At 36.1% G+C, this 21,198-nt stretch overlaps 1 protein-coding gene across 6 annotated transcripts in view; it reads right to left on the reverse strand.

Annotated features, from left to right (window-relative positions):
* Positions 1-21,198, reverse strand: part of GIN1 (gypsy retrotransposon integrase 1) — a 54,953-nt gene that overhangs the window by 16,103 nt on the left and 17,652 nt on the right. The window contains exons 5-10 of one of the 6 annotated variants that reach the window (XM_026498548.4): positions 20,077-20,268; positions 19,806-19,982; positions 19,018-19,303; positions 12,552-12,821; positions 8,872-9,096; positions 8,206-8,257 (exon numbers count right to left, since the gene is read on the reverse strand). In XM_026498548.4, coding sequence (XP_026354333.1) covers positions 8,220-8,257; positions 8,872-9,096; positions 12,552-12,821; positions 19,018-19,303; positions 19,806-19,982; positions 20,077-20,268 — 1,188 coding nt within the window. In that variant the 3' untranslated portion in view covers positions 8,206-8,219. Of the gene's footprint in view, positions 1-8,205; positions 8,258-8,596; positions 9,097-12,116; positions 12,822-15,581; positions 16,469-19,017; positions 19,304-19,805; positions 19,983-20,076; positions 20,269-21,198 lie in introns of those variants that run through there. The other 5 variants (XM_026498553.4, XM_026498555.4, XM_026498547.4 and 2 more) reach the window with 5 other exon arrangements.

Below are 21,198 nucleotides of genomic sequence, written 5' to 3' on the forward strand. Positions count from 1 at the left end.
TCGTCACTGATGAAGCCGTCTATGACCTATGTCAACGCAACCTGGATATCATACATACCAATCTCAATCATTTGATTGGGCAGATTATGTCCACCATCACCACCTCTCTGCAATGTGAATGACAGAATTCCCAACCAACCTGGTCCCAAACCCCCACATCCACTTTTCCCGGGCCACGTACCCCCAGGCATCTCAGCTAAGAAGGCCTATGCTGAGCAGCTGTCTGAGGTCAAGACCAATGCCTGCTTCAAGCCAGCCAGTCAAATGGCCAAGTAGGACCCTTGCCACAGCAAGTACATGGTTTGCAGCATGTGGTATCGGGGGGACACGCCACATCAACACAGCCTTTACCAGCATCAGGATGAAGTGCACCACCCAGTTTGTGGACGTTGCCCAACTAGATTTAAAGTGGGCATCAACCATCAGCCCTCCGACTGTCATTCCCAGGGAGACCTGGCCAAAGTGCAACGGAGTGTGTGCACGCCAAGCAACACCGCTGCCACGGCTGAGCTCTGGGCCTGCCCGAACCGTAAGTGTGATCTCACGAAGGCGAAGTGAAAATGTATGCGTTGTACATGGGGGAAGGCATGAAGGAAGGAGAGGTCACTGAGGCCCAGGAAAACCTGGCAGCTCTGGAGAAAGATGAGGAAGAGGTAGGCGTGGATTCTGTGGGAGAACAGGTCAGAAAAGGGGAAGAAGACTAGATTGCAGCTGGCAGCATGGTTGGTTTCAAGTTGTTTACAATGACATTTCCTATAGTAAATGATTAAAATCATAACTCTATGGAAACTAAAAAACCACTGAATTTTCACTTTAAATGAGTGAATTTTATGGAACATTAATTTTATACACATACACACAATCATATTCAAGCCTGGTAAACCACGGCCATCCTCGAAGCCTAAAAACTCCCAGTCTCAGCTGGGCCTCAGAGAAATGGCTTCATGGCTTCCAAAACTGAGTCACAGCTCCTTCAAATAATGAGTCATTCCTGCCTCTACCAGAGGCCTCACTAATGAATTCCCTAGCTTCAAACTTTTGAAAATGCTCTATAGATGTCCTACTTAGGACAACTCTATAACCCTCCCCAAGGTGTCCCGCAACACTGCCTTCCTTGCTTAGGTAAAGGCCCACAGATATGGGAGCATTTTTGTCGTGTGTGGAAGTGTGTGTCCCACAGAAATTCTCTGCCCGGTGCGGTCCTCTTGCTGTAACCCCCTCCCCACATCTCACCACACAGATAGATCTACTGCCTACTTTGGATTCCTCAGCTCAGGGAGCCTCAGTCTGTGACATTCAAAACCTGAAAGACTGAAGGCCTCCCAGAGGGGAGAGATGTGAAGGTACCTATGGAAAGAACCGAACATGTGTGGGAGGAGAACAGAAAACATTCAGCTTTCTACTTCACTACCTTCAGGACCCATTCTGTCTTCCCTACTTATGTATGACCAGTCCTTCATCACAGCTGGAATAAAACTCTTTACCAAACACAGCTTCCTCTCTGAGTGAACTGAAATGTCATATTGCTTCAGTAAAGCCCTGTATCCCAATGACCTCGTCAATGTAGGTATCTTAGTAAAATATATGCTACGCTAAGACTTTTAGGTTCTATTATGAACTGACTGGAATTCGAAGGAAGATTTAGAATTAAAGGCTAATAACTTCAAGTTTGTGAGGTAGGATAGGACATATTTCTAGAATTTCTGATTCTTATTCTGGAAAAAAAATTCTCCAATTTTCAAATTGAAAATTGAGGTAAAAATAGGTAAGTGATATTCTATATAAATTACACTGGATTGTAAATTCCTTAGCAAAGACCAAGTGCTATGTGATTGCAAAACAGTACGTTACTGCGGAGTCTAATGTTCTGTCTCATTCAGTTTCTACCAACAGATGAGAATGAGATTCTTGAGAACTTGCATGCTTTATTCGTAGTCCCTTAAATGTGGTGTTTGCAGCAGCGATATCCATCAAAAGGGGGCAGAGGGCCAAGTGTTTTGCTGCCTTCATTCATAAAGCTAGGAACCTTGCTTGAGCCTGTTTGATCCGCCAGGTAATATAAATAAAGCCACAGAATACGTATAATCGGTCGCCAGATGCTTTGGATCGCTACCTCAGCAACGATTAACAAGAAATGTGGCAGGTCAATGGCAAGTGCCGATCTGTAGCAACGAGAATGTCTTAGCCTTTCCAAAAGGGCACATATTAATTAAAGTTTTATTCTGGAGAGTTCTGAACTGTGTATAAATGAATGCTGAATTCCTATCCCCTGGACTCCAGACTCATAGCCAAATATCTACCCAAAAGATCTACTCGAATGTATCATAATCATCTCAAACTCAACATGTTCAAACTGAACTCCTCTTTTTGTCCCCAAACCTCTTCCTCCTAGTGTTCCTCATCTCAGTGGCTTCCAGTCTTACAAGCCTAAAAAGTTTAGAGTCCTCATAGACTCCTCTCTTCCTCTAAACAGCTATTTTCAGTGTCAGCAAATCCTGTTTACCTTCAAAATATAACGGACACTAACCATTTCTCACCACCTCCACTGCTATCAATGCCATCATCATCTCTCCCCCGAATTACCACAAAAGCCTCATAACCAGTCTTCCAACGCGCTTTCTCTGCCCATTCCTATCCCAGCTTCCAGAGTGATTATCTAAAAAAATGATAATAATAAGTCAGATCATGTCACTTTTCTCAAATACTTTCAGTGAGCTCCCATATTAAACTAAAAACAGTCCATACAATGGCCTACATGGCCAGAGACAATTTATTCTACCCCCTAGCCTCTGTGATCTCCTGTTATACTCCCCCTTATCTGTTCTAGGTTTCCTGGGCCCCTTCTTATTCCTCAAAACACCAGACACAGAAACACTGCAGCATCTTTGCACTTGCTATTTCTTCTCTCTGGAATGCTCTGCTCCCACCCCACACCACGTATACACTTTTCTCATTTTATTCAAAACTTTGCCCATGTGTCACCTTCTTCTGTAAGTTGATTTTTCTCCTCCCTATTGTGTTTGACTTAATTCATGCTTTTTTGAAATGTAGCTGTAACTTAATTGTTTTCACTGCCATTTAGTATTCTATTGTATGAATAGGTCACAATTTATTTATCCATTCTATTGATGGATATCTATGGTGTTTCCAATGTTTTGCTATAACCAAAAAAAAAAAAATCCTCTTATAAACATTCTTGAACATAGCTCCTGGTGCAAAATTGCTGGATTATAGACTTGTGCATCTTCAGCTTTGCTATATAATGCTAAATTGTTTTTCCAAAAGTTGTATCAATTGATACGCTCACCAATTATGTTTAACTGTATTACCTGTTCTATATCCTTGCTGATATTTTTAATTATTCCCAATATGGTAGGTTTTAAGTCATCTTAGTAATGGTTTTGATCTGCACTTTTTTCCATTAATGTGATTGAGCATCTTTTAATACATTGATTGACTGTATGAGGATTCAAATCGGGAACAAATGATAAGTTAGGATAATCAAAGGAACTAAGTACAAAGATGTACATGGAGCATAGGAGAACCCAGTCTGTCCGCAATAGAATTGTTTCCACTCCTAGACCCAAGAGGACAATAGGAGTAAAGGTTTACTGGAAACCTAGAATAGTCTTACAAAGCAGAAACCTTTGGTTAAAAGAAATAGCTACAGTGGGGAAGAGATCAAGGAGAACAAATATCTTAACTTCATTCTCCTTCCTCCTTCTGATCTTCTGTCAGGAATCCCCATTGGCTAAATCCAACTGGAAGTCAAAGGGAATGGGAACTCTGCTGATGCTGGGATCCTGGACAGAGCACAGGATGAAGAATGTAAAGTTGGTATGTAGGGGCAAACAAAAGGTATTTGCAGGGGCTATTCACATTCACTATTCTCTCCTGTGAAGTACCTGTTCAAGACTTTTGCCCATTTTTATATTAGGTTATCTTTTTCATATTGATCTATATTTGTTCTTTATGTGGACAATGATTTCTATTGCAAATGACTAGTTTTCTTTGTAATCTTATGACTTTTCTTTCTCTTCTCTTGCCCTAATATGCTGGCTAAAGCACCTCATACAATTTCAGTAACACCTGTTTTGTTCATGGTCTTAAAGAGAATACTTCCAATGTTTTCTTAAGTATAAAGTTTACTAGAGGATTTTTTCTTAATAACAGATAATATATTGGGATAAGGAAATGCTCTTTTGAGTTTGCCAAGAGTTTCTTGTTGTTTTTGTTTTAAATTTCAATTGGATGTTAATATTCAGCAAATATTTTTTGTGCATCTACTAGATTCAGGGTCTAAAAACTAATGTCCCCAAAGGCCAAATCCAGCCCACATTTTTTAAAAAATAAAGCTTTACTGGAAAACAGCCACACACACTTGTTTAGTACATATGGCTGCTTTCACACTACAATGGCAAAAATGTGTAGTTCTATGGCCAGCAAAGTTAAAAATATTTACTATCTAGTTAGCCTTTTGCAGAAGTTGACCAACTAGATGATTATACAACTTTTCTTTTTACCTTTGATCATATTGTTTAGCCAGCTATTCTCAAAGTGAACACCCCAAATCCATTCCTTAATCTTTACTGCTCTATTCCCTACAAGGCTTCTTTTTACTGCTTGCATCCCCAAGCTCTCTTGCCACTGGCTTTTCATGGACACTGACAAATGAGAGGCAATAGCAGGAGATGGGAGAGTGGTAGCCCTCATTGGTCAAAGGAATGACTTGTTATGGTTCTGGCAGAAGATGCATTCTCCTATGGCTACAAATACTGATGGTTAAACCCTCTTCCATATTTCCATCTCTCACTAAGCATTTCCTCTCCTTGCCCTTTCATTCCTAGAGGCTTCCGGTCACCAAAGGGATGTCCGACTATGCCTTACGGGTTCCATTAATCCTTCTTTAAACTGTTCCTTAAACTTCCTTCAGTTATAAGTATTTGTGTTTCATCTCTTTCTTGCCATGTCTCTTAGAAATGCAGCCATTAATTAAAGGAATTGCTTTCCTCACATTAAATCAACCTTTAATTTTTGGGATCTACTCAATTAGTCATAATGCACATTGTCACTGTATTCAGTTTTTTTTTTTTAATTCTTTAAGATCTTTGTATTTTTTATTTTTTAAACTTTATTTTATTTTAATTCAATGAATTAACACACAGTTTATTATTAATTTCAGAGGTAGAGTTCAGGGACTCATTTTTTTTTAATTTATCCATTTTGTTAAGGTTTCAAGTTTATTGAAACAAAGCTATAATATCTTCTATCTTTTAAATATATGCCTCATATCAGGTTCTGACTCTTTTTACCACACAGTAGTGTTTATTTATAAATTCCCTAGGTTTATTTTTTCTTGGGAGAATTGCTAACTCTTGCTTCAGTTCATGTCATTATATGTTCATTTTCTATTCCATTAATTTCTATTATCCTCGTGATTTCAATTGTTCTATTTTCTTTAGGCTTATTCACTTGTTCTTCTTATATCACATTAAATTAGATGCTTAGCTCATTACTTTATAACCCTTATTTTTTATATAAGCACCTAAGTCATAAATTTTCCTCTAAGGACAATTTAAGCTGCATCTCACAAATCTTTTTAAACAACTTTGATGAGACATAATTCACATAGCATAAAATCTACCCGGTTAAAGTGAATACCTTAATAATTTTTGGTATATTATATTATTAACTTTATGGTAAATTATGGTAAAAAAAATATATATATAATATACAAGTTGCCATTTTAACCATTTGAAGTCTGCCATTCAGTGACATTAATCACATTCACAATGCTGTGCAACCATCACCACTGTCTATTTCCAACATGTTTTCATCACTTCAAACAGAAACTTTGTAATCAATAACCGTTAACTCTCCTTTCCCCCTCCCCTAGGCCCTGGTAACTACTAATCTACTGTCTCTATAAATTTGCCTATTCTTAAATTTCATTAAGTGAAATCATATAATATTTGTCCTTTTTGTTTGACTTATCTCATTTAGAATAATGCCTTCAATGGTCAATGATGTAACATTATTCAGAACTTCATTCTTTTTGATGGCTAAATAATATTCCATTGTATGTGTATACCACATTTTGTTCATCCATCCACTTGTTGATGAATTCTTGGGTTGCTTCCATCTTTTGGCCATTGTGAATAATGCTGCAATAAACATTGGTGTACAAATATCTCCTCCAGTCCCAGCTTTCAATTCTTTTGGTTATATACCTAGGAGTGAAATTACTGGGTCATGTGGTAATTCTGTCTAGCTTTTTGAAGAACAGCCAGACTGTTTCCCTCAGTGACTGCACCATTTTACATTCCTATCAGCAATGTACAAGGGTTCTAATTTGTCTACATTCTCATCAATACTTGCTATTTTCCATTAAAAAATATTACAGCCACTCTAGATATGAAGTGATATCTCATTGTGGTTTTGATTTGCTTTTCCCTAATCACTAATGATGTTGAGCATCTTTTCCTGTGCTTTTTGGCCATTTGTATATCTTCTTTGGAGAAATGCGTAATCGAGTCCCCTGCACGTATTTTTTTAAGATTTTATTTATTTGATAGAGAGAGAGAGTGCGCACAAGCAGGGGGAGTGGAAGGCAGAGGGAGAGGGAGAAGCAGGCTCCCTGTGGAGCAGACAGCCCAGTGCAGGGGCTCATGCGGAGCTCAATCTCAGGACCCTGGGATTATGACCTGAGCCAAAGGCAGACGCTTAACTGACTGAGCCACTCAGGCACCTCCCCTCTGCATATTTTTAAATTGAGTTGTCATTTTGTATGTTGAATTATAAGTTTTTATTTTTTAATTTTTTTTGAATTATGAGTTTTATATTTTTTTCTGGATTTTATAGTTTTTTTTACATTACATAAAAAGAAGTCATTACCTCTTCAAACCATAACATATTAATTACCTCAGGTAAAATCAGTGATTATTAAACATAATTTGTAATGGGTATGGCTTAACAGAGGTCTGACTCTAAGCCCTATTCTTTTTTTTTTTTTTGAAGATTTTTTATTTATTTATTTGACAGAGATAGACAGCCAGCGAGAGAGGGAACACAAGCAGGGGGAGTGGGAGAGGAAGAAGCAGGCTCCCAGCAGAGGAGCCCGATGTGGGACTCGATCCCGGAATGCCGGGATCACGCCCTGAGCCAAAGGCAGGAGCCTAACGACTGCGCTACCCAGGCGTCCCTCTAAGCCCTATTCTGAAAGACTAGGCAGATTTGCCACCGATTTACTTCTAGCTATGACCAAGTCACGTAAACCATCACTACGATCGTTTTATCATTGTTTATTTAACACATAAAATTGAAAAATGAGTAATATATCTATATATTTGTAAGGATGAAACTCTAAATAAAAAGAGCAAAACCCAGAACAAAATACTGCTCAGAAGTTCAGAGACTATAGATTTGTATTATGATGCAATAGAAAGACACAATATTGGAGAAAGAGAACCATTCCATTTAGTATTTTTCTCTCCATCACTATTTGAAAATGGTACAGGGCAAGGATTAAAGTCAGACTCCCCTCCCTTTAGTTTCTCCTCCATTCTCCACTTCAATTCCTGAGGCCTTTCAGAACTAACAGAGGCTTCCTTGGGATGTAGGGGAGAGGAATGAAGTTGTCATTGGCTATCTGGTCTCCAACAGCTACCCACCAGGCCAAATAATTGGTTCTCTGGTGTATTCCTCACAAGGACCTCCAAAGTTTGGACAATGAGGTGGTCAGATACGGCAAGTCCCCTGGTCCCAGTGCCACTTAGCTTCTAAACAAGTTGTGGGTGGGTACACAAAGGAAGTAGCATTAACAGGCATAAGGAAGAGAGGGGGTGAGGAGAACACTGAGGGATTGATTAGAGGAAGCAAAAGAGTCATTTGGCCTGGGCCTCAAGCTTAGGCCAAGCTACCAATTAAGATACTTTTTAATTTGATGGCACTGAATTGATCTTTGCCTGCCTAACATTAATTGTTAACACTGCACAAGGCTAGCATTTCCCACTTAACAATAAATGCACTTGTAGGAAACAAAAGTTTGAAATTAGTTTGCTTTTTAAATGCTTATTTTTTCTTTTAATTCTTAATTATACTAGTTAGAAACTCCCATTGGAAGTGGCACAGTCCTTTTCAGATGTGTGAACAAAACACTGTTACAACTTTCTATGCAGTCAAAAATAAGCAGAAGAGAATACTTACTTTTTTCTCACGGCTCAACAGAGGGATCCCAACAAGATGTCTGTGCAAAAGGCTACCAATAAGATTTTAAGATTGGATGTAAGTAAAGAAATGTATTGATTAAGAACTATGCGTACTATTTACTATCCTATTGGAATGTAAGCTCTAGGAGGGCAGGGATTTTTCTCACTAATATAACCTCAGTGCCAGAACAGCACTTGGAGCAGAGCAGACATTTAATACATATCTTTTTTGTGTATGAGTGAATCCCATAGCTAAATATGTATTAAGTCATCTTTTATAAACCTTGGCAAGTTGCTTTGTTTTTAGACAGTCACGTAAGAAAATTTTACACTGGAAATGTTAATCATGATATTTAAAGACAACCTTTCAAGCCTAGATATTATTCTCATTTAAAATATATTTCTCTTTTATTGTCGCTCAGCATCTCTATTTTCTACCATATCATGTTTTTAAGTGTTCATAAAAATACCACAAGGTGGCACACAAAACCTCATAAAGACATTTCTGGAATTCTGTCAAAATTTTATTATATACTTCTAGAAAATCTCCCTGAAATCCAGGCGAGAGGGATTTGCCTACAAACTAGGCTCTGTCCCACTCCAGCATATGTCCCTCCCTACAGGGTGAGAAGACCACAGAGCCCAGGGACATGCCCCTCCTCACCTGGAGAACCTCTTCCAAGGCCTTCCCGGTCAGTCTCAGAAGGGCAGATGAAGCTGGAGAGCACATTCCAAAGGTCTGAACTGCTCAAGCAGCGCATCTGCAGGAGTTGGGCTGGGTTGTCCTTGAGAGAAGATGGCACTGGGATAAAGAGGGCTCTCTGAGTCCATCTCTCCCTGCTTGGCCACTCATTAGTGCAGGGCTTGAGGAGTCCAGGAATTCGGGAACCTTAAGAAGGCATGTTTGTCAAGGTAGGAACAGTTTGTTAGTGCGATTTATAACTTCTGATTATTTAGGTATATAGTATGGGGACCTCTATTTTCACTGACAGGGCCCTGCAGACATTAGAGACAAGACCGTGTGTGTATATAATTTGTTGATTTGTGTGTGTGTGTGTGTGTGTGTGTGTGTGTGTATTTGCTTACTTACAATCTGTACTTGGAATCTCTACATTAGAATCCCGAGATTTCAGTAACAAAATCAGCAGCTTATCTGAATAGCTTGTATTGGCTATTTATCAGGAAGTAAAAATGATTCATCAAAATGGCCTACAGCAGAATTTGTAAACAAAGGTAAGTACAGCAGCTATTACCGTTATCTACCACTATTTCGGTCTTCCTCCTTCCAGGAATATAGTAGGACTGTACTTGCCTATCCTTTGGTGTTAGGTATGGATATGTGGCTAGTATTTTTTTAAGCTCTGGTTTAGACTCTTTTTATAATAATTTTATTGAGATGTAACTCTCATAAAATTCATCCTTTTTTACTGTACAATTCAGTGGATTTTAGTATTTTCAGTTATGCAACTAACATCACTAACATTAATACTTTTGTACCATTGCCACAAAAAGAAAACTGTACCCGTTAGCAGAGTATGACTAGGTTCGACCACTACAATTTGAGTAGGAAGGTTGTACATAACATGATGGCAAGTCTTTGCATAGCTAGCGCTGCGTTCACCACATTCTCCCCTTGCCGTGGTGGCTGGTGTATTCTATAGGTGAGGCTCTATTAGCCTACATCTTGGAGGATACAAACAGACAAACCCTTAATGAACCAAGAATGTGGCAAAGAAATAAAGTTTCATTGTGTTTAGTCACTAAGATTTGGGGGTCATCTGTAAACACAACAGCATTGCGTAGTCCACCATAATCTATGCACACAGGATAAAGATCTGTTCGATCAGAAATTATTTGGGGCAGAATTTTTAAAAAGTGCTTAGAAATTGTAATTATAAAATGACTCATTACTAATTACCCTCTTAAAATAAAGAAGAGACTGATTTTGAATGAGATGATTATTGAAGGAAAGGCACTTCATTTGAGCTAAGAAAAGGACACTTCAACAATTATATTTACCATCGGGGGTCCAATATGACTCCATCATGAACTTTGGTCTGCTGATGGGAACATAACAGGTATCACTATTTGGGACAACTATGCTTTCTTAAGGTTTCTTTCTGGAATCCTACCTGGAATTTACTTGGTCTATGGTATAAGATAAAGCCCCAGATAGATATTCTTTTCCTCCAATCGTTTATCCTTTAGCCTACATGAAACATAATTTAATCTTTCTTCTTAAATGAGTAATTGCAATATCTCAGATCTCCATTTTCAGTATCATAGCACTGTTTAGTATGGTTGATAAAATGTGAGATATTCTGTAGATCTTAAGGTATGCTCTATTCATTAATAATTATACCAGCACAGTTTAGGTTCCTATTACTCATCATCACTGCAAAATCGTATTAACAAATCCCCATTCTTTCATCCTCTCTTCCTCTATTAGCTGTCAGATTAAACTTCCTAAAATGTAGTTCTGATCATGACACTTCCCTATACGAAAACGAATAGAGGCTCCTGGCTGACTCAGTTGGTGGAGCATGGAACTCTCTTCATTTGGGGTATTGAGTTCAAAAGCCCCATGTTGGGTGTAGGGCTTACGTTAAAAAAAAAAAAAAAAGTAAAAACCGCAAAACTAAAACCAACAAAAACCTTCAAAAACACTCAGAAAATAAAAAAAAATTTAGCCAGGTATTGTATTACTTTGCTAGGGCTGCTGTACCACAAACTGGGTTGCTTATAAAAATGGTTAGTTATTGCCTCACAGTTCTGGAAGCTACAAATCTGAGATGAAGGTGTTGACAGGGATGATTCCTTCTGAGGGCTGTGAGGAAGAATCTGTTCTATGCCTCTTCCTTAGTCCCAGGTGGTTTGATGGTAATCTTTGGCATTGCTTGGCTTGTAGAACAATCACCCCAATCCCTGTCTTCTTCTTCACAAGGCATTGTCCTTGAGTCTATGTCCAAATTTCTTCCTTTTATAAGGACATCAGTCATATTAGATTAGGACCCCATTCTACTCCAGTATGACCGCATCTTAACTAATGTTTACATGTGCAATGACCCTATTTCCACATGAGGTTACATTCTGAAGTACTAGTTTAGGACTTCAACACAGGAATTTGGAGGTGCACAATTCAATCCATTACAGTATTCAAAGCCCTCCATTAGGTTTCCTAGTTCCTTTTTCAGCTTTATTTTCCCAAATCTTACTACTTCACCTTACACCTGAGGTACTGCAGACAACAAAAAGCTTTCTGTGAATCACTACATTACTTTTATATCGCCGTTCATTTTTCTTCCCCTAATTCTTTTGTATCCTCTCGTCACACCCTGTGCATTCTTCAAGGTCAAACTCAAATGATCCTTCTAAGCATAAACCTAAGTTTTCTATCTAGAAGTAACTTCTCTCTTTTTTGACTCCCTAGGTGTATTATTTGTTTTTCTCTAATGGAATTTAGCATGTAATCTCTAACTTGTGTATACATAGCTTATATGGCCTGTAATCCTTACCAGACTGTACGCCTATTATGAAGATGAGGCACACATCTAACTCACCCTTTAATTTTCCCACAGTATTCTTCAAAGGGCTTTATAATAAATATTTGTTGAATAAATTTATAAATATCATACTTTATAGTTTAAAATCCCTGATACTAGTTATTTTATTATTATTTACTTAAGATTGCAGAAAAAAATCTTATTAATGGGTGCTTTTGACTTTAATATATATTGTGGAATGCACAAATGTTTTCAAACCAAAATATATAGATTCAGATACAAATTCTGAACCTAGAAGGTGAAATTATCAATATCCTATAAGAGCCCATTAAACAACTCTAAATTCTTCCCTAAAATATTAATTTTAAAAGTTCCAATGACATAGAAACAAGTTGCACTTAATTCATTGTTATAGTTGAATAAATATTTATTAATCCCATTCTAGGTAGTTCAAACTTATTTTTTAAAGGGGAGAAATACTCCAAAAAAAAAAAAAAATTAAACTGAAAACATGGTACCAGTACCAGAGAAAGATTTGACAGTCTAGAGCTGGAATTTAGTTTCCTTCCTCAGAAGCAATCATGCTTTGCCTATTCTATTTCCATAAGAAAAGGTGAATTCCATATATTATATGCTTCCTTTGCCTTTATATATACGTACTGACATTCAAACATGACACAAGCTTACATAAATTAATAGTTATAAAATAAACCTTCAGGATTTAGTCATTCAGAGCGTGTCAAGACACTTCTATACAACTTTTTTTAAATGGAAAAGATAAAGATTCAAGGAGTTATACTTTCTAAACAAGCACTTTAAATGAATTTTGATATTTACTAACTTAAATATTCAAGGACTTGGTTTGAAGAGTCCAACAGACTGAAAGTCTGCTTTTCAAGAGTGCTATGATCTTCTATCAATGGAGAGATTTTGGCATTTCTAAATTCTAATAGTTCACGATCTTTGCTTGATGTGAGTAATTCATTATCGACTACGCCAATAGTTGCATCTTCTACCAGAATATTTGCTTGGTATGCTCCAACTGGAATTTCAGGCAATCCGATGTAGTCATGATCTGCCACTACCGAACCTTGTAAGAGATAAAGACTGTCTGAAAGAAGAAACATCATAAATTCACCTTTTAGAATTACAATTAAACATCATTTTAGAATTAAACAATGTTAAATGTAAAATCCCAAGTAATAAAAATTAACTATACAGTTAACTTCTCATGGGTTCTCCTATCTACTAAATAAATATACAAGTAAAAGGATGAATAAAATGATACATACATTTGACAGTTCATATATATAGAATTCAGGAAAGATCAAAGATTTTAAAAGAGCCAACTTTTCCTGTTCGTTTTACCTGTGTTTGGCAGATATGTGTGAGGGGGTAGAAGTGGCTGAAGATTATTGTGAAGATTAAAAGCAAAGTTATAAAACTCTATTTTTGATGATGATAGGCTTGATATGCTTTTGCAAGGCCTTCTGAGTCAATTAATGGGATATTGAAAGATATTTAACAAATTAAATAGTTACATTTGTAACTTTAATCTTCATAGACTCCATATTAGTACAACAACGCCAAGTTGTTTATAATTAGGACAATAATACCGAGTTGTTTATAATCTGAAATTATAAACTAAAATGAAGATGAAGTTACTAGCATCAGGCTTATACGGCAGTTACTAGAATCAGGCTTATATGATAGAGGTAAGTAGGCAGGCTTATATGTGAGTAGGAAGTTTAAAATGCTTAGCTTAAGTCTAATTTAATACCAAAATGCTCATGAACTTTTAAGGTGGAGCTAAATTCATACTGAAATACTGACAAGGAATTTCCCTTGTTAGCATTTTATTCTATTTTGAGCGAATTTATCATCACTATCAGGAAAAAAATGCTTAATATGAATGTTAAACTGATGGCGAAGCAGTAGCATCTTTATAAAAAAAAAAAAAGTTAATGTATATACAAGGATTCCTCCCAACCTAATATTTTAATTCTTTACAACAAGGAACTCTACTACCACAGATGATTAACTTCCTGGACCCCTGCCTTCTCTTTCTGGATTTTCTCCCAAAACAGTAATGATTCTCTTTAAGATTTTAATAGCTTAAAGAGCCCTCAAATTTCAAGTTCAAGAAATAGCAAAAGGAAGATTAATTGCCCATTAGATTAGAAATCCAGGAAAGTTTCTCAGAGCAGATAAATTCCCTAATAAATCCTGTAACACAATCCTATTCTACCCATTCTTGTACTAATATGTGAAAACCTCACTGAACCTATTCCAATCCCATAAGTTTACACATTTAAGAACTTTTGATTTAAAAATTTAAAAGATCAAATGCTGCTCTCTACCCACAGACGGCCTACGTGGACTTCGGTTTGTATGGACATTTAGTTTTGCCCGTTCTGTTCTTCATTAGGCAAAGTATAACTTGGTATTTTAGTTTTGAGAGGTTTTCCAAGTTTTACCCCACCAATTCTTATTCATGCAAAAGTAGTAATTAGACTGAAAAAGATGGTAAGATATACATATTTCTGATGAAAACATAAGTATGGCTAACTGATTTTTGTACGTTAGCATGGGGTGAATTGCTGGACAGGAGAACAATTCTGAAAGATAAAAACCAAATCATACAAACTCATGAGAAGTGCTGTTGCCCAAGAGCAGCAAGAAAGCAAAAACATGATCAATACATTTGAAATACTTTCAGAATGTGCTGCTTAGAGGTTCAACATCAAAGTTCATTTCCCTCTTAGGTTCGTAATACTGGAGAAGGCTAGACACTAATATATAAGAGAACTTTAAAAGGTTAGGTATGATAAAGGTATTGCTAATGAAATTTTTCAAATAAGCCACAGGAATTCCATAGTTTCAAAGCCTCCTCGTTGCTGCAAAGTATCGGTGACAGCAGATACCATAGATTTAAGGTATTTCTAAAGATCCTTGCTAAAAACTTTGATGAAGGAAGTTTTCAGTCTCAAACATTTTTTTCCAATACAGATAAAGCATGTCTCTTTTAGAAAAATATGTCCAGGGGAAAATATGCATAGATGTAAAGCTCTTAAAAGTTGCCACTCTGATGTCCTGGAAATGCATTCACAGACCTTGAGCTTAAACACCTCTTAATTACACTAGACTTTGAAACAAATGGACTTTATCAACCTCACTTGTTTGTAAGAGGAGAGTTTCTATGTGTCATATATATATATATGTGTGTGTGTATATGTCTTTATACAATACACATACTTTTTCTTTTAAATAAGTGATAAATTTACCAATTAAAAAAAAGTACCTATTGTAATAAAACTGTAGAGAACAAGAACTATACCTGGCAAATTCTACACAAATCATTTTATATGCAACAGAAAATTACTCTGGAGATTTCAAGCCTTGTTTGTGTAGAAAAAAGCCCCCAAATTCTCATTCATTCAGAAAGGTCAAATATGTTTCAACTCCTACTATGATCTAAATCTACTAGAGCCAACAGAAATGCTCTTTAACTTCAAAACAAACTGCCAAAAATTACCAGAAAAGAGACGTTTGAGACCCTATACTTATGATTAAATAATAATCAGACACACTGGGTTATATCAAATATATTATTAAAATTATTTTCATATATTTCTTTGTACTTTAACGTGGTTACTGGAAAACTTAAAATTATACTTCTACATAATTTTTGCATTTTATATATATCTATTGGATAGTACTGATGTAGGATAATCCTGAATTGGGGATATGAAGAAGAACAAGATAAATTTTTGCCCCCTATCAAGATAGAGAGAGGTAAACATACCATAGTAAAACATTTTTCTATTCAGTCATATTACATGATAAACTTTATTTTTTATTCTATTAATTTAATTTTAATTATCATTATGACATTTGTTTGATGAAAGCATGATTCCAGTTTTGACCAGACTGAATAATTAAGCCTTTAGGTTTTTACAAGTGGAGGTAAGGTGTTATCAGCAGTTTTGCCATACTTTTCCTTACGTAGTTTTAAGGAGTAAAAAAATGAAATTAAGAAATAAATTTTTAAACTTCTCTAAGGAGAAAAATTAAAGTCTCAGAAAAGTCAGAGTGATTCGGATTAATTTATTTTGTCAAACATAAAGTACACGGTTTTTGGATACTAAAATTTCTTATTCTGAAAAGAGGTGACCAGACTAATGCTATATATGGCCTGATAATCCTAAAATTATTAGAATGCGTTGCCACACTAGTATATCCATCCTTTCTTATGACAAAACAACTGTAATTTGATATTACACGATTGTCACTATACTAGATAGCCAATACTAACAATAGAGAACTGAATGACTCTCAGTTTAGAGATTATACAACTAGGAGTCCAAAGGGAGGCTCTTTGGATAAATTATATTAATAATGAAATAAAGATCATGGGCTTAATAATAAAGAACTAAGATTTGTTTTGTTTCATGAATGTAGGGAGAATAACGGGCCTCTAAAGATGTTCATATACTAAACTCCCTGGAGCCTGTAAATACATTACCTTACATGACAAAGGAGAATTAGAGAAGTGATGGAATTAAAGGCCGATAACTAGCTGACCCTAAAACAGGGAGATTATCCTGCATTATCCAGGTGGGCCCAACGACAAGGGTCCTTAACTGTGGAAGGAGGAAGAAGAGAGAAGGCTGCAGTGACTGTGATGTGAGGACTCTACCTGTCATTGCTGACTTTGAAGACAGAGGCAGGAGAGAAGCCAAGCAATGTGGGCAGCCCCTAAAAGGTGAAAAAGGCAAAAAGGCAAGGAAATAGGTTCTTTTTTAAGGCCTCCGGAAAGGAACACAGCCCTGTCAATGCCTGATTTTAGCTCAGTAAGACCTATCTGCTGGAATTCTAAGCTATTCTAACAGTTATTCTAACTGTAAGACATTTGTCTTATACCATTGAATTTATGGTAATTTGTTACGGCATCAATAGGAAACTTATAAAATAATGAAAACCATCTCAGGAATTGTGAAGGACAACCAGTGGACAGAAATCTATCACAACTCCTATCCAAAACAAAACAATAAAACTACTCAAAATCTATATGGGATAGAATAATGAGTCAGTAATATTTTTGTTTTCAGTGGGGAATGTTATAATTACAAAAAGATACTACAGTATGTCATAAAACTTACACAAATAATTAGTCTTGAAAAAGTACCTGGCATTGAACTAGACAAAATGACATAGGCCTGCTTAAAATAGCAAAGAGAAATATTGTAGACCTAGTACTGAATGTGCTCCCTCTACATTATGTTCTAGATAAGAATGGATAAGTAGTTGGCAACCGAAGCTTATCTACTTTGGACAGTGAGTCTTTAAAACAGCTACGAGATCTCACGGCTGGTAAGAGTGGCAATGACAAGTACAGGCAAATTCATAGTTCTTTTGGCTATACCTCTTCCAAATTTATGTCAAATGAAAGAATAAGATTTAAGACATTCAAAGACATTTAGTATGCTTTACATTCAATTCAAGGGCTCTTTAAAATCAGTTTCTGAGGTAAAGATTTTCAGGATAATATGTGACACTGAAGAAAAAGATGGCAGAAATCACATTTATTTTTTATTTCTACAAAGAAAAGAAACACGAAATAAGGAACAAATAGTAATCAAGAACCAGATTCCAGGATGGCCAGATCACATTACTTTTGGTTAACAAGAAAAAACAATCTTATCCTACCACCTCAGTTTCTTACATGTACGCTAGTACTAATATTTCAATTTCCTTTATATTACTGGAAGAAGTATCTGCAGAGAATTCAAGCATGAGGGAAAAATTAGACTGCCTCTGTTTAGACTGTTCTACTCAATTAGATTCTGAAATATGCAAGACTAGCAAAATGCTTGGCCTCCTTTCTGAGAAAGTCTTTGGCAAGAGCAAATTGCAAAATGTTGAAGCAGACCCTGATATAGCAACATTTTAAATGTAAATTTTGTATTAATTAAGGAAGGTTAACCCATTAGAAGGCAGTGAGTCCTGAATGCTGAGGTTAGGGAGAAAATCTTGCTAGAGAAGAAAGGACAACATGTACCTGTATAATCTTTTTTTTTCTACTTCCTTACATAAGACATAAATCACAAAGAGCAGCTCAGTACTGAGAAGTACAATGAATGAATGTGCCGATCTTTCAACCAAGAGAATGAAGGTAATGTGAGCTTTCAGGATTAGAACAGTCCAAAGTAAGTTTACTAATAGAGCAATCAGGCTGTCACAAGCAGAGGAAAGGTACTAAGAGTTTTTAACTTGAGAGTTTGGATCCAGATCAGAAGTAAAGTTGAGCTATTTACTGAGCACCCCCCAAGGGCTTTTTAATCCTGAAAAAATAAAATTTGTATTATTATTGTTGCTCTTGTAACACTCACTTAAGCCTCTTAAAAAACTCACTTGTTAAAAAATGTACTAAATTCACCTTCCATTAATTGTTACTCATATTCAAATGATATTGATGCTTTATTTTTCTTTATAGGAAAAGCAAAATTAATTGGTTGAGGTACCGATTCACTCCCTCTCAGTTATCCACCCCAGAGAAACTCTAGGGAGCGGTTAAACTAGGACGGAATAAAACAGTCTCCATTAAGTGGGATTTAATGTGAAAGCCATAGCAAAATGTCATTTATCTCTTCATCTCTGAAAGAAAAGGTTAAAGAAATCAGGATATCCTTCTGACTGTTCAGAACCACATCTGGGGATAAGTATAACCTTGATCAGGCTATCATCTCTTCTCATAGCACCTTACAGCATTCTGATTACACCCCACTCTATACCCTCCCCTGCATCTATCATAACCTGACTATGGCATAACACCAAAAATTAATCACTTTTTTAAAAGTTCCCTAGTACATTTATCTTACAACAGAATTCTGGATAGTATGTTCGGTTTTGGCATCATTTATCTTAGTTGATATTTTCTCATGCTAAACTGAGACACAAAGTGACAAATAAAATACTGTGAAAGTGAAAATAGAAAAGACGTAATTCTTCCTTCTGTGAAACAGGTCTAGTTATTTTCTATATGAACTGTGGGGTAAATGTGTGAAAAGGACACTAGAAATCAGAATAAGATCTCTTACAAGCCTGACAGTTTCAGAAGAGTCATTCTAATAAAACAGAATACCTGAGGTCTAAAACTATACCACATTTTATAAAAATGAGAAGAGAAAAGAAAACCTAACTAAGAGAAGGGGTTTTGGCTGGGTTGGGCATAGATTCTTACATTATTTTTAACTTCCCTCCTCATTCACAGAAAGTAACAATGTAAAGAAGTGACAGATGCTTACCTTGTTCACTGGACTCTCTTACATAGGGCTTAAGATGGGACATTTTGATAGGTCTTTTAAGTCTAGTCCCAGTGTTGTCTCTCAGAACAGCACATCCACTTTCCGTAATATAGTCTATGACACAAGGACCAACCCATTCAGACTGGAAACGACCATCCTTCCACCAATTTTTCCTTTGTCTTAAAACTTCATGACCCACTTTTAAATGAAATGGATTTAATTGCTTTGGTTTCTTTTTAACAATGATTTTGCTTTTATTTAGTTCATCAGGATTGTTGTTCTCCATCTACAAGAGCAAAATAAAAAAAAGAGAGAACGACGGGATGAAAGAGCTGTAGTTTCTTGAAGGTAAATGCAGATAATAACAAGATGGTTACTTACTAAGATACTAATGCAAAGCAGGCATGAATCCCATTTAATTCTTAAAAGTAGTATTTCAACATCAGTATCATTACCCAACTTTACAAGTTAAACTGAGACAGGTTAAGTAATTTGCCCAAATCAAACAACTGGAAAGCAATAAGACCAGGAATATGAATTCAGCTCACCTTGATTCCAAAGAACAAGGTTTTCCCATTACTGTCTCTCAGAATTTTTTAATTAATAAAGCACACTGTGTAATCAAGACAAAAGCAGAATTTAACAGAAAAAAATCTGGCTTAGTAGATCATATGTACACTATATGTGCGTGTGTGCATCGTGTGTGTGTGTGTGTGTGTGTGTGTGTGTGCTGGAATTTTTTTAATTACTTCATGGATTTTTATAGAGTTTTCTATTAATAGAATCACCTGTCCTGCAGAACTTGTCTTATTGTCCATTATTTTATCAGCTTCTTTAATTGCACCTAGAATTTTGGCAAACATGCTTGTATCATCACCATCCACTTCACGAAGAACATCTGAAGTCTCAGGCATATAAGGGTTGCGATTAAACATTTGGAAATACGGTGTATTTTTAGGAGGCTCCTATTTTAAGGAAAATGAACAACAGTTTGTAATAAATTATGTAGCCAAGAAACAGCCATAACTCAAAAGTACACAATTATGAAAAGACACATACCAGGTGAGTTACATTGAAGGCAAATGAAATGGCTGATAGGTGATCATCCCAGTTGTTCGGGTGGTCAGCACAGTGTTTAGAAAGAAATGCCTTGATTGGGCCAGGTGTACTTTCAGTTGGATTAACAGTTTGGGAGGTATGAGAAATTACAATTTGCTTTGTGCCAAACAATCCACACAGTTCAACATTGATCTGAAAAATATATAAAACTAAGTTCACTTTAAAATTCATATTCTATTTTTCCCTTAACTGAAAGGCTTCAAAAGAATCTGAATCTTGCCTTTTTGATTGAACCATACCGATTCTATATAAAAACATACACACTGTATTTAAAACAGCAATTACCATTTCCTGAGTCCTTACTATCTACTGGTCGATACACGAGATGCTTTACATTACTGTCATTATACCTTACAACAATCATGTGCTCTCCTTAACCCCATTTTAAAGATAAGAAGCTCTGGGAGGCAAAGTGCCTTGCCAAACATACGGTAAAGAAATGGAAGACCAGAATTTAACACAACTCCGAGTTCATATAACATTTTATTTCCGCAGACAATTTCTCAACCACACACCAGGTCACATAATCCAGTTAATCCAGTTACGTGACTTTGGCAAGTAACTGTTCTGTGTACTCAGTTTCCTCATCTGTAAAATGAGAAAAATCCTACACAGGACCCTTTTGAGAATTATATCAGTAGATGTTTGTAAAGTACCTAAAACAGTTACTGGCAAATATTAAGCACTTTATAACTTGTAATGTTACTATTATTTTTGTGGTTATTTATTATCTGCAGGCCCTAAAAAAGTCAAAATGAGTTTAGAAAACTTCTAACAGTAAGTCTATAAAATGTAAAATAACTTATTTTTCCTACCTTACGCCTCAAACTATTTTTTCGTATTATTTTTAACTGGGTAAACTTTTGGTTAATAAAACTTGTCTTTTAAAAGATTGTATTCTTGTTGCCTAATTGTAAGAAGACAAGTACTATCACAGTAACTAAAAAGGTAAAGCTAATAAAAAACCCACCAAAACCAAAACCACATTTCCCAAGCTCCCTTTTAAGGAAGGAGTAGTCATGTGATACAGTTTTGGTCAAAAAGATGTAAGTGGAAGCTGTT

Source organism: Ursus arctos, unplaced genomic scaffold (assembly GCF_023065955.2).
Source record: "Ursus arctos isolate Adak ecotype North America unplaced genomic scaffold, UrsArc2.0 scaffold_5, whole genome shotgun sequence".
Classification (NCBI taxonomy): domain Eukaryota; kingdom Metazoa; phylum Chordata; class Mammalia; order Carnivora; family Ursidae; genus Ursus; species Ursus arctos.